Source organism: Thalia democratica, chromosome 2 (genome assembly GCF_965202585.1).
Source record: "Thalia democratica chromosome 2, ktThaDemo2.hap1.1, whole genome shotgun sequence".
In the NCBI taxonomy this organism is placed as follows: Eukaryota; Metazoa; Chordata; class Thaliacea; order Salpida; family Salpidae; genus Thalia; species Thalia democratica.
Genome location: NC_139166.1, coordinates 23,920,108 through 23,934,086, shown reverse-complemented (window position 1 = coordinate 23,934,086; position 13,979 = coordinate 23,920,108). Strand labels below are relative to the sequence as shown.

The window sequence follows — 13,979 nt, the reverse complement described above, 5'->3', positions numbered from 1 at the left end:
GTAAAAGTGTTTAGAGTCAAAAATATTAAAGTTTTATTAAAATCATCATTAATCTTAACATTTAGTATTTAAAGATTTTGTCTTTGTATTTTCCAAAGTTAAAAGAGAAAAGTACTCCAATTTACGTATAGGATATAAATTAGTTGTTGATAATTTTTAATTTACTTAAATTTTTTAATCTCAGATTAACTTGGTTTACTTCATGCCAGTTCTTATGACTACAAAATGAATGTTTTTAATTAAGTTTATTGATAAGTAATCAAGTTTAAATAACAGCATTTTTCTCAGTTTTAGGCTCGTTGTTTCAACATTCCAGGCTGACATAGGCTAGTTTGTGTTCACTTTGGTTTAATATTTTGCATTAACAGTGGCAACCATATTAAAAAAATGGTCTGTGAAAAAATAAGAAATGTTTTTTATCCCTCAAAAAGAGCTTTAACTCATTGCATCTGTTCAAATAGCTTTGCGGACTTTCAGACGAAACTTACACAAGTGATAAAAATAAATATTTCCAAATCTTAAATATTTCAATGTAAGCATTGTTTAAATATGGTTTTAGTTATTTAAATATTCTAACTAGTCTACAAGAACAATTTATCATTTTCAATCTAAACTAAGTGATTTAAGAAAAATGTAGTTCTAAAATATATAGAGCTTGTGGCTAAATTATTTTGTTTCCAGTAATAGTAAGTTTTAACAAGAATAATGGAACAGAACTCTGTAGGTTCTCTTTTTTTCCTTAATATTTTAATCATTAAAAAATATTTTAATTTAATAACAGCTTTATTTTGAATCTAATTAGCAAATGTAGTTAAATACTGTCAGATACGATAAGTTATTTTATATTGAGTTACTGCAGTTTAAAAACGAAATTGACAACCTAACTTAATAAACAACTATTGTAATGATAAAAGAATAATAATAAAGACCTCGTAAGTAATCATAAAGTGTAGCTTAAAATATGTAAACTTGTATTAAAAAATAAAAGAAAATCTAAAGCGATATAAAAGGTAACTTTATATAGTTTAAAAATTGAAATAACTTTAGTAATATCTTTCAGACTATAAAAAACTAACCATGAGTTCACAATTAACAAACGAATGCGTCGACTCGGCCAAGCAGTTCCTGAAATTCATCGACGCCTCCCCGTCTCCTTACCATGTCGTGGAAAACTGCAAGGAGATGCTCCTCCAAGCAGGCTTCGTTCAGCTGAAAGAAACAGACGCAGTCGAAACGCAACCGATGGGCAAGTACTTCATGACCCGCAACCAATCGCACATAATGGCGTGGACCGTCGGCGGGCAGTACAAGCCGGGAAACGGGTTCACCATGTTCGGCGCCCACACCGACAGCCCGTGTCTGCGAGTCAAGGTGGTCAGCAAGAAAGTGAGCGAAGGCAACGTGCAGGTCGGCACCGAGTGCTACGGCGGCGGCAACTGGCTGTCGTGGTTTGACAGGGACCTGCGCGTCGCCGGTCGCCTGCTCGTCAAACAAGGCGAAAACATTGTCAGCAAACTGGTTCACGTCAACAAGCCGCTGATGAGAGTTCCCTTCATTGCCATTCACCTCGCGCGCAAAATGAACGAAGAGTTCCCCATCAACAAAGAGACCGATCTCGTTCCCGTTCTCGGCCAAGCGGTCAGCAACGAGCTCAACGCGCCATGCCAAGCCAATCCAGCCTCAACATGCGTCCACAAGCACCACCCTATGCTGGTGAAGGTGCTTTGCGATGAGGCACAAATCGAACCTGAAAGTCTTGTAGACCTCGACTTGTTTCTTGCTGATTACACTCCTAGCGAGCTGGGCGGTGCAAACGGTGAATACGTCTTTGCGCCTCGTCTCGACAATCTCATGAGCACTTACACTGGTCTTGTGGCTCTCATCAAGTCTTGCAAAACTCTTGAAGATGAGTCAAACGTCCGCATGTACATGTCTTTCGACAACGAAGAAGTTGGATCGGAATCGGCTCAAGGAGCTTGCTCATCTCATGTCGAGTACCTTCTTCAAAGGATCGCAAACAATTCAGAAAACCCGATGGCGTTCCAGGAGGCAACTGTCAAGTCAATGGTGCTGAGCGCGGACATGGCTCATGGAGTTCACCCCAACTACCCTTCAAAACACGAGTCCAACATGAAGCCTACTTTGTGGGATGGTCCAGTTATAAAAACAAACAACAACACCAGGTAGTTGTTGTTTTAATTAATTTAAGACATAAGTGAATTTTGTGCAAGCACTGTGGTTTGTTCTAAAAACTCTATTTAAACTTTATTATATTTATTATTATTACAACAGGTACGCAACAACAGCAGTCACTGCTACGATTGTTCGTCAGTGCGCGTTGCTTGCTGACGTGCAAATGCAAGACGTTCAGGTTCGCAACGACTCGCCTTGCGGAACAACCATTGGTCCTCTCATAGCTTCCAAGCTGGGAATGCAGACTTGCGACATCGGAGCGGCCCAGTGGAGCATGCACTCTATCAGGGAAGTTTGCGGAACGGTGGCAGTCAAGCAGTGCGAAGATTTGTACGAGTCGTATTTCAGCAACTACTCGAAAGTCAACAGCAAGGTCATCGTCGACTAACTTTGTGTTTTTTCATTAGGCGATTTTTTTTCAATCATATAGAAATAAAATTTACAATAACAAACTTGCTTGATATATTGATCTTTATTTAACGAGTTTAGTAAGCTAAATATAAATTAAATGAAAATATTCACTTATTTATAAATCATCTTGCTAAAATAACTCATTTTTCGTCAATGTGTGCTAAACTAACTTTTGCGTACGTTTAGTAAAAGCTTAAATTTTTTAATGGCACATAAACTCAAAGATTTTTTTAAATCGGTCAAGTACTTTTCGATAGATACTTTCACCTCTGAATGTTTTATTTACTATTACTAAAGTACTTTTCGGCTAATATGGCAACTACAATATCATGTTTTGAACTATTTTGTAACTGGTCATTCACAATTTTTCATACCAATAGTGTAAATTATCCAGAAGCTTTTTTATCCTGGTACAGGAATTCCCCAAGATAGGCCCTCAAAGCAAAAGTTAGCGGTCAGCGATGAAGTTTTTAGCCAAAAAGTATACTTTTTTGAACAAAAACAAGTTAGGCTTCTAGTTTGATAATTACTAAGTACTAGCGACTTGTAACCGCTTAATTAATAAAATACTTGTTTAAAAATATTATTTTTTCTTTTTAAATATTAGAATTATTTTAACAAACTACAAAACCCAAAAAAAAGCTTTTTTCTTTAGATTGCGACGCCTGTGAGCAATTTTTATAGAAAAAAATTACCCATACTTACAAAAGTCTACGAATCCTTGAATTTTATTATTGCCAATTTTAAGGTAATGCTTCGTACTTTTAAAGTTTTGATGAATTCAAACTTTAAAAAGTTTTTTATTCATCTTCTTATTTCAATTTAAGTTGGTCAAAAATTCAACTTTCTATAAGCAATATCTATCCAGTCATTACGTGATATTTATAGCTTAAAAATGATAATATTTTTTGTTTTTAATTATCTACCAGGGGTCGACAAACTGCAGTCCGCAATGCTTTTTTGGCTACATCCATACTCTTAAAAAAAAATAAAGAACGAAATAAATAAATTTTAAAGTTATGTTTCTATTTACTTATGCAAAATGTTAACACATTTTTGTTTTCAATAATTTTTATTTAATAAGTTTCTAAATAATTGATAAGTTTAGATAATTTTTGTTTTCAATAGAATTTTAAAAACATTGCTTCTTTTATTTTAATTCACTGCTACCTTTTTTCTCGCGCGCATATTTTCTTTGAAAGTTGGCAGATAGATCATAAAATTCTGCTGACCCCTGGAATGCACTTTATTTCGTTTACCGTTATATTTCGGTCGTAAGGGCTTTAATTAGTTTTAAATTAGTGGTTACTTGATGTTTAAATAAGAAAATGATGTTCAAAGAGTTGGAAAAGTAAAAATGTCAAAAATATTAATTTGGAATTGAAAACAAAAGTTTACCACAACGTAAAACTTATAAAGTTTATGGTGGTAAAAATAAATAAAAAAAATATTAAAAGAGATCATTTATTCGATAAAAGTAATTTTATTTTGTTAACTTTGAAAACTTGTTTCGGCCATACTTGAAAAAAAATTAGATATAAATAAAAACCTATAAGATTATCCAATTAATATAGAACAATGATAGAAAAAAATTTGATAAAAAAGATAATATTAAACTGCTTAAAATAATAGATGTTAAATATAAATACTTTGAAGTTCAAAAAAAAATTTTGTTAATTGTACCGTGATTCGATTAAAATGTTTTACTTAACTTATTAATGCAAATAAAATGAAAACAAAATAAGGTCTGTTTTCTACTACTTTAGTATAACTTTAAAAAGCTAAAGCAAATATTTATTGATGAAGTTTTTAAAAGTATATTTTTTGGTATAGTAATAATAAAACATCACAGAATGTAAGCTAAAATTTTGCCTGCCTACTCACACATATGTTTCACAAAAATTTTTTATTAGTAACTTTCTAAACTTTGTTTTGTTTTTTTTTTAGTACAGCAGAAGATTTGACGCATTTTGATTTTTTATTATCAAAAATATAGTTTTCTGTAAAAGTTTTTTTTAGTCAACTGTCTACAAAAATTTAAAAAAAAAAAATTTACATTTTGATATGAACGTTATTTAAATCAGCTTTTTGCCTATTTACTTTTTTAGTAAAATAAAATAAGAAAAGTAACTTGATTATCATTAATTAGAAATTTAAGTCAAATAATTTGTTAGATTTGTTGTATATCTGTAGCATAAAATATCTACTTTTTTAATTGAACTATCAAAATTTGTTTTTTTAGTCATTGTTTTAAGTATCTTTAAAAGTTTTTTATAGTAAACTGGTCTTGATACTAAAATTTAGATTTTTTTAAATTCTTGTATGTAAGTTTTATAAATGAAGAAAACTTTAGTAAAAATAGAAACGCACAACAAAACAGTATTAACAAATTTCAAAAATATTGTTTTCAGAAATATTAAAAAGGATATATAACAGTTTTTTAACATTGATTGCACTGTTCAGTATAAATATATCTATACAGTTTAAAGTACAATCTTACAAAGCTTCATTAAAACATTTGCAATACTACTGTTTTTAACTTAGAATAATTGACTTTCAAATCGTTTTTACATCAGACTACTAAATTAGAACAATGCAAGTCAGTTTTGTTTTAAATTCCTAACTATTTAGAATTTATAAAAAAGTTTTTCATTGTTTTGTAATCGATTAGTGTAACACTTTGTATTTAAGTAAAACCTTTCATTTTAAATTAGGTATTACTAAAATAAAGTTTAAAGCTTTATTTTTTAGTTTTAGTGTTATTTAAAATTATGTCAACAGAACAAAAAGATATTAACTTTAAAACTTAGACTATCAATTTTGTAGTAGTTGGAGATAACGGAGTTGGAAAAAATGTCTTTTGATCACGTATGCAAAAAATGCATTTCCAACTGAATTTATACCGGAAGTCTTCGACTGTTACGCGACTACTGATGCGGTGATGGAAAACCTCAAACTATTGGCTTATTTGATACTATGAGTACCGAAGACTATGATAAGTAATTTTTATTTAAGTTAGTATAAGTACTATATGACTCATGCAAGATTAAACCTAACTTAAAAATAGCGTATATAAATAACGCAAAAAAAGAAACAAAGTAAAACTAAATTAAACTTTTATCAAGCCAGTTTCGTTTAATATTAAGATGTTTGTAGTATTCAGTTGAGATACAGAATTGTATATAATTTTTAACTGCTTAAGAAATTTCGCTCTAAACAATCAAAAAGCAAAAAACTTTTGAGGTACTACTAAAAATTTTACAACATAATACGTCCTACTGCGTATCCATGTGCTGATGTCTTCATTGTTTGTTTTTCAGATGTGTGTCCAGAATGTATTGAAAGAGTGAAAGAAAAATGGTACCCAAAAGTAAAGAATCATAGGCCAGGTGTACCAACTATATTAGTCTGCTGCCAAAAATACTTGCATTATGACCAAGCTAGTTATTAAGTTTACTGATTATGCAGATGATTTTTTTTGCAAATTTTAATTTTAGTATCTGAGACCATCTGCAAAATCGTTTACGTATCCTTGATTTAGAGACTTTAAAAGTAGATCACAAAGTAGTTCTAAGTGTATTTAAAACAAACCTAAGAACCTACAAACTTTATGATATTAATAAAATTATCATACTTATTTGTAGAAAACTATTAATCTTAGTTTTATTTATGTCAGAAACTACAATTATTTGAAAGACCTTAACTTTTAGGAATTATGCACATCTTCAAAATCTAAATTTGGCTGTTTTATCAAAAATACACAAAATTTTAAAGGCTATAAACAAAATCATGCTATAGTTTCTCAGATTACTATATATTTTATTCTTTTAATTTAAAAATAATTTTCATATTTTAGCAACTTTAAAAATAGTTAAAAGTCATTTATCTCTAATTATGTACTATTGTTTCGAACAAAACTTTGAGCTATAAAGTTGTATAAAATGTGTATGATTTTTTATGGTTTATTTTATTGAGTTACAATTAATAATTATTAGAACTTAAAAAAATAGATCTGATCAAATGTTAATTATTTACTACTTTTTATTATTTATATTATTACAGGCTAAAACGTTAGATTTACAAAACAAGAAGTCTGAACAAGTTAAGACAGAAGAAGTGCTGCAAGTTGCAAAATCAATTGATGCATATAAATACATTGAATGTTCAGCCAAAACTAAAAAGTTGTAGAAACAGTTATTAATGAGGCAATAAAGGCAGCATTAGTTAACCAGAGTAAAAAGTAAAAACTGAAGTAAAACTCAAAATTTTAATACCTAAAATTACGTTTTTGTCTTTTGTAATAGTAAAATTTAGTAACAAAAAGATAATTTTAATTTATGAAAAAAGTATATTGATTAAAAAAAACATTATTTTACAGAAAGTATACAAAGTCCTCGTAGACATTATTTTTTTATTTTAAATTCTGAGTTTTTTAGTTTGATTTTATTTCTTTACATTAGTCTTAAATAATTATTTAAATATATTTATCGCCTTGTAATAAACGATAAAACACTAAAAACTTGCGTGAATAAAATTGTATTTATACGGTTGAAGAACAACAAGTAAATAAAGTTTGCTTTAAGTTGTTTAAGTTTTATAATGAATCTATATAGATAATAAAGTATACAAGCATTCAAAAACAAACCAAAAAGTTTCAACTCATTTAATTGTTTAACAAAACAACTATTTTTAAACGATTTTTCTTAAAAAATATCAATTAACATTTAAACTTATATTTTTTTTTAAGCTCTAGTGTTTTAATTTGTAATGAAAACGTTTAAAACATTTCCTATTCACTAACAATTAAACTGCCATTTTTTTTAAATCTTTCTACTTATTAATTTAAAAAAAAATTAAATAATTATTACACATATTTGTTAAACATTGTAATCATCATATTAAGTAACTTATTCAAAGTTTTTAAACGACCTAGTTTGGTTGTTATGATAGTTTGAATTGCTATTAATAAAAGATAGTTTTAAATGTGTACCGTAATTAGTTAGGCTTTAAAATCAAATCTTTCTGTGTTTGTATAATAAGCTTTATGGTATATTTTGTACCTTACATGAATAACTAAACAGTTTTTAATTGTGTGCAAACCTTTGTTGGTTTTTTTACATAAACTATATGATAATTTAAATTGGAGTCAGAATTTAAGAGTTCTAAAGTGAATACTATAGTAATCAGACAAAACTTAAGTAAAATTGATTGTATAAAAAGTTTATTTTCTATAATTTTATAATATTAATTTAGAATAACCATTCACTGCGAACTCAAATTAACCTTTTTTAATTAAAAATATTTTTAAAGTCGTTTACTGAGTCATGTAACGTGTTTTTTTAAGTTTAATGCTTTTTTATACTAATGTTTTTTTTAAGATTTGTTTAAACTTTCTAAACCAAACTTTAAATTGAATTTTTTCCTTACATTTTTTGTGTTAACTTGAAAGTAGTTGTTTAAATTGAGTTTTCATTTTAATAAAGATAACTAGTTTTATTTAAAGATATTAAGTAGTATCAATACTAAGTAAAACTAAGCTAAAAACGACAACTTTTTTCAAATAAAACTTAAACTAAACAACAATATTTATTTATTTTTTTTACTTTTAAGGTCATTTTTAATTCGAGACGTTTACAATTTGTAAAACCACACTGTTTCATATCTTAATAACAAAGTAAACAGTAGTATTTGTCTTCTCATTAATATAAATATTATTAAGGTTCTAAAACTAAATAACATCTTTAAACCTAATTGAAGAATATTTTATTTCAAACTTAAATACCACTTTTCAGTTCGAACATTTTTAGTTATTGTTTGATATTTAATTTTGGAGCTAGTTATTTGTTTATAATACAATTTTGTTTTAAAACAGATATTCAAATTTAAGTAATGATGAAAAATACAACAAATTTATTTTTTTTCAAATCCTAACTATGATTTAAATAATTGAATCAAACAGAGTTCGTTTAATGATTGAATTGCCCAAAGTAAAACGTAGGTTTCTTAGATTTTAATTTAAACTTATTCATTGTATAAAACAAAAACATAAGATAAATTTAACTTTCTAGTTTGCGTAATAAATGTCTTAGATTATATATGGTTTTTAACTGGTGTAACTTTTTTCCGACGTTAAATAGATATTCTGTTTGAAATATTGTTGTTTAAAATACAGTTTTATGTTGTATTCAAAATCTCTAAATTACTTTGAATAAAGTGAAAAAAGCTTACAATAATGTAAATATTTGCTTTTTTAGTGATTAAAGGGTGCGGTGTCAAATACGTACGATAGATACGTTTGCACTAAGAGTCATTTTTTCACGAAGGGTCACATTTACATGATAAAACTGATGCACAGCGTCACTTTTCCACGGGTTGAAATTTGTTTTTTCTTAACTAATTTATCGCTTTTAATAATTTACTATTTTTTTAATTATAACCATCACTTTAACCCTTTACCCTTGGTCCGAATTATTTTCTTTTGTTCTTCTTATTTTGTTTTTTGATTACTATTATACCCCCTAATCACCACTCTGGTCGGTAACTTTATTTTTTTATTTGTTACTTTTTTTTAATTCTAATTCTATTTTTTAATATTTTTTTACATTCGTGTAAAGTTAACTCTTTGTGCAGAGCGACCATTCGTGCATGTTTGATCCCCGATTCAAGATAAATAAATAAACTTTTATTATATTCATTAAGTTCTTGAAAACTACAAGCCAACAAAAAGTTGCCAAGATCATGAGTACGAGTGTGAAAATTTGTATGGATACAAAATTTGTGTTGAAGAGAGAATAAAACATGTAGCTTGTGCAAAATACTCAAAGATTATGTGTCATGATAACAAATTGCTTGTTAAAAGAATAACTTCTAAGGAAAACAATCTTAACTTCTATGAGTCTGTTGAGTTTATACCAAATCACTATTATTACATTAAAAATATTATCTTTTAAAAAATCAACCATCTTAAGTTAATTATTAAAATAAATTAACTATGTTAACTAAAATACAAACATTTAAAAATATATCTAACCAAACAAGTTTTCAAACTTGTAACTTTGTTTAGATTTCAATCACTTAATTAAAGAACTTTTAGTTGTTGTATTCATTCAACTAATGACACTTTTCTTAGTTGTTTTTCGTGTACTTGACAAAAGCCTTACGATGAAGATTATTTTGAACGGAAGCTCCATCGAAATGACAGAGGAAAAAATTTCAAAAATGAAATTGCAGCTCTTTGTGATTATCAAGAAGTCAGTAAAAGCAAATATTTTTCTTTCGTAAAATCGAATTTTCAATATGAAAAATTAATTGTAAAATTGTTGCTACTATCGTATTAAGAAAACTATTGTAAATGAAACCAGTACTTTCAGTCGTTAAAATTTATCTTTATAAATCAAAAGGCTGTCCGGACCAAATGTGAATCTAATTTAAATTTTAAATGCAAATCAGACAACTCAGAGTACATACCAAGAAGTTCTGTCAATGACGGGTTACAAGGTTGCATTGATGGTTCAGATGAAAACGTTCAAAATTTTACTTGTTTTCAGTTTGAGTTTAGCTGTTCGGCGCAAAATAGCAAAACTTACACAAAACACAATAGGTGTCTTTCTTAAGAAATGATAAGGGATGGTAAAAATGACTGTTCTTCCGGTATAGAAGAAAAAGCATTTATTAGAAACTGCACTCACGATCAGTTATTTTTATATCTAGACCAAAGCAGATGTTTGCCTAAAAAGTTACAGTGTAATGGATTCATAAATTTTATTGATAGATCGGATGAAATAGAAGGCTGTATAAATAATAAAACAGCTTTTAGATATTTTCAGAACAACTAAGCTGTAGTTCATGACCGATTAAACTATTTAACAAAGTTTCATAACGAGTCTCTTTCTGACATAGTTAATATAGACCAACAAAAGCTGCTAAGACGAGCCGTAAACGTTATCCAAAAGAAGATGTTCGGCTTTAGATGCCTATCAATAGAAAAAAGAACATTGACGTACAATTCAGTACGTTATATGCCAGTACCTCAACCAACAGTTTTATCAAACAACACATATTGTTTAAATCAAGACGACAAATGCTTCAACGACTTAGGAGAATTCACGTGCTTTCGATGCTTTGACGGTACAATCGTTCATGAAAATCAAGTGTGTAATGGAATAATTGATTGCAAAGATTTATCCGATGAATGCCCGTGTGAAATTATTACAATCAAACCTTTATGCGAAGCTTACTATGAGAACACAAAAAAATCAACATTTATGGCTTTGGCATTGTTTGTAATTTGATTTCAGAACTGCCTGATAGTTTAGATGAAAAGTACTGCAGTGTTGATGATTTTAGTGACCGTGTAAAAGATATTATTAAGATACGAAAAAGCGCTCAAGGACAAACTGCTTTAAACCGTTCACTTTCAGTAGTGCCAGGTGATATAGGAGACGGTGTTTTGTTTGCAAGATTACTAGGACTCAGAGAAAGATATAGAGAGCAGTTTTTCGATAAGGACAACTTGGGATACGATATAATATTAAAAGAAAAGTTCGGTTCATTTTACTATGAAAAAGCTCTTTTTTGTCTATTTGATTCGTACGGTCAATGTAACCAAAAGTTCGAATGCCCTTACCGAGAAGACTAATGCTCTAAAAAATGTTTTAGTACTGTCAGAAATACCGACGGTTATCAGTACTTCCAATTTTTTAGATGCTTTAGCTTTCTGTTTCGTAACTTAGAACACTTTTCAATAAAAGATAGCGAGAGTGTGATAAGTTATGAAAGGATAGTGATATATATTGAAAAGATAATATATTGGTGATTAACAAATCTTTAAAAGTATTAAATAAAACTTAGTAACAAGAGTTCTAGTAAATATTTAAATTTGTTGCTAATATTTAACTTGTCCCTTTCAGATTTAATATCTGGTTTAGTTCTAGCTGCAATAGCTTTTACATCAAATAGTTTTTCGGGTGCTTATTGTTCAAAAGACCTTGCGTGGCGTTCAAGTACTACTTGCAACGTAATTGGAATGCTAACTTTTATATCATCTCAAACTTCTTTGAATATCCTTGTAGTATTAACAGCGCTTAGACTGTACACTGTTTATAAGCCTTTTGAAAGTCTTACTTTCAAGAAAAACAGAGTGCTTTTCGTCTTGTCATTTTGTTGGCTTTTTCCGTTAGTTATGTCCGTTGTAGTTTTGAAACTATAATTCACGCAAAAAATTATAATAGCTTGTAATGTATTTTTTATTAAATAAGAACGTCGATCGAATGATAACACTTGAAATTTTATACAACCTATGTGAAAATATTGAAGTTGTCTTGACTACTTATACACGTAAAATAACATCACCATCAAACTGTATTTTTACCAATCGTGACTTTGACATGTGGCATATTAACTCTGAAAACTTTAGAAACAAATTTCCGAAAACAAGTATAGAAGTTAACAATGTATTCGGTTTTTATAGTTCCTCTGCTGTTTGCTTACCTGATATTTACTCAGATTTTTCTACAATTTCAAAATTTAATTTTGTTTTAATTAGTTATAATTTGTTACTCATTGCTTTTATTACAGTTAGATACTTATTTTTTGTTTATTACTTATATTTATACAGAATATAATTGTTAATATTATATTATAAGTGTAATAAATGTAACAAGAATTTTAAAATCAAGTCAAAAAAGGAAAATGCTCTGTTTTTCAGAGTATCATTAATTGTGGCAACAGATATAGCTTGTTGGTTACCTATTATTTTGTTTTCTTTTGCAAATTTCTTTGGATACTCAATCTCTGATATGCTTCATTCTTTTACATCTATTGTTTTATTACCGATTAAAAGTTTGCTTAACCCGGTAATTTACTCAGAACTTGATGTCACCATGACTAAAGAAATTTAAAAAAATGTGTCTGTTGCGATTAATAAAACAATAAGGCAGAAAAGAAGAAACTAAATAAAGTAATAGTTAAAGAGCTGAATTAATGATCAAATTTACCGTTACAAGGCATAATTATTATTGCTTAAGTATTTCGCTCGGTAATTTATTTGTTATTGCAATCAATCTTGATCACTTTTTGTTACTTATGTTGAGGTTTTAAATGTTAAAAAAAATTTTAACTGGTAGGTTTGAAATAATTTTTATCTTAACGGTTATTTGAGTACTTATATGGGTAGTCATCATGAAAAAAACGATAAGGCTATTAGGCTAGTGAAAGAACTTTATACTGATAACTTTTAAAAAGCAGAGAAATACAATATTTTTTAATGATGAAACTAAGACGTATTATCTACTTGATAAAAGTTGATGCTCTTGTTGGTAATTGGAAAAAAGTTTATATAAAATCTGTTAAAATATATACAATTGCGCTAAAACTTAGAATAAATAGTTTATACACCTAGTGAACTCTAACTCTTTTGTGCTTGTGCATAATTTGATAACATATATCTTTTTGGAAAAAGTGATATCATGCATCGATCATTAAGTTCTGTCTTCAGTATGATACAGAATATTTCAAATCGAAAGAAATCGCAAGAATAAACGTAGCAAGAAAACATGAAACTTTTGGAAAGAAATATATTTGTTGGTTGGGAACACATAATAATTAAAGAAGTATAAACACTGTTTACTTACTCAAATTTAATTTTCAAATTAGTTGCTAACAAAAGTAATAAATAAGTGTTCGCTGAAATCGACTTTACTTGTTTGATTAATAAAAATGTTATTGATGAATCATGTCTCAAACTTCTGTTTAATATAAACTCTGTAGAATCATATGATGATTTTTCTAGTACTTGTAAACGAATGACAAGTATGATTGAAAGAAGTAGTCGTAGTGTAGAAATTACTAGAAGCAAGTTGCAGCTCGAACCGTGATTTTTTTGAAAAAGCTTTAAAAAAACACAATTAATACATCTGAACTTCAAGGAGTTTTAAATGATACAAAAAATCTTCTTTTTCAAAATGATACAAAAAATATTTTATGTTATGGATAAAAACGAATGTTCAGAAGAACTTAAGTTTTATAAAATTTCATAATACAATTTTAAGCTAAAAAGAATTATTATCGTAAACTTAAATAATCGTAAATACCCTTTTATTCTTACACAATAGTAGGACATTTGTAATTTTCTGTTTACAGATGCCAAACAGTTATATCTTAAGTAAAACAATTAATAACCTTGATTATTTTAGCATTACGTGCTCAAAGAGAATTTTAGCTTTATTTAGATTCTAAATAAGCAGTGTGATTTCTATTAGTTATATATACAAAATACTATTGTGCACGTAATAAACAAAACTAATATTTTTTTTAATGTTTATAACTGTTGCAGACGACCTACAAAACTTGTTATAAAACGTACATTAAGACTAAAT

General features: G+C 28.2%; 1 protein-coding gene across 1 annotated transcript; it reads left to right on the top strand.

Moving 5' to 3' along the window:
* Positions 1-1,110: 1,110 nt before the first annotated feature.
* Positions 1,111-2,581, top strand: LOC145829990 (aspartyl aminopeptidase-like). Its single transcript, XM_082937880.1, has 2 exons — positions 1,111-2,183; positions 2,293-2,581. Exons 1-2 carry the CDS (start codon positions 1,183-1,185, stop codon positions 2,579-2,581), a joined length of 1,290 nt encoding a protein of 429 aa, XP_082794006.1. The 5' UTR covers positions 1,111-1,182.
* The last annotated feature ends 11,398 nt before the right edge of the window (positions 2,582-13,979 follow it).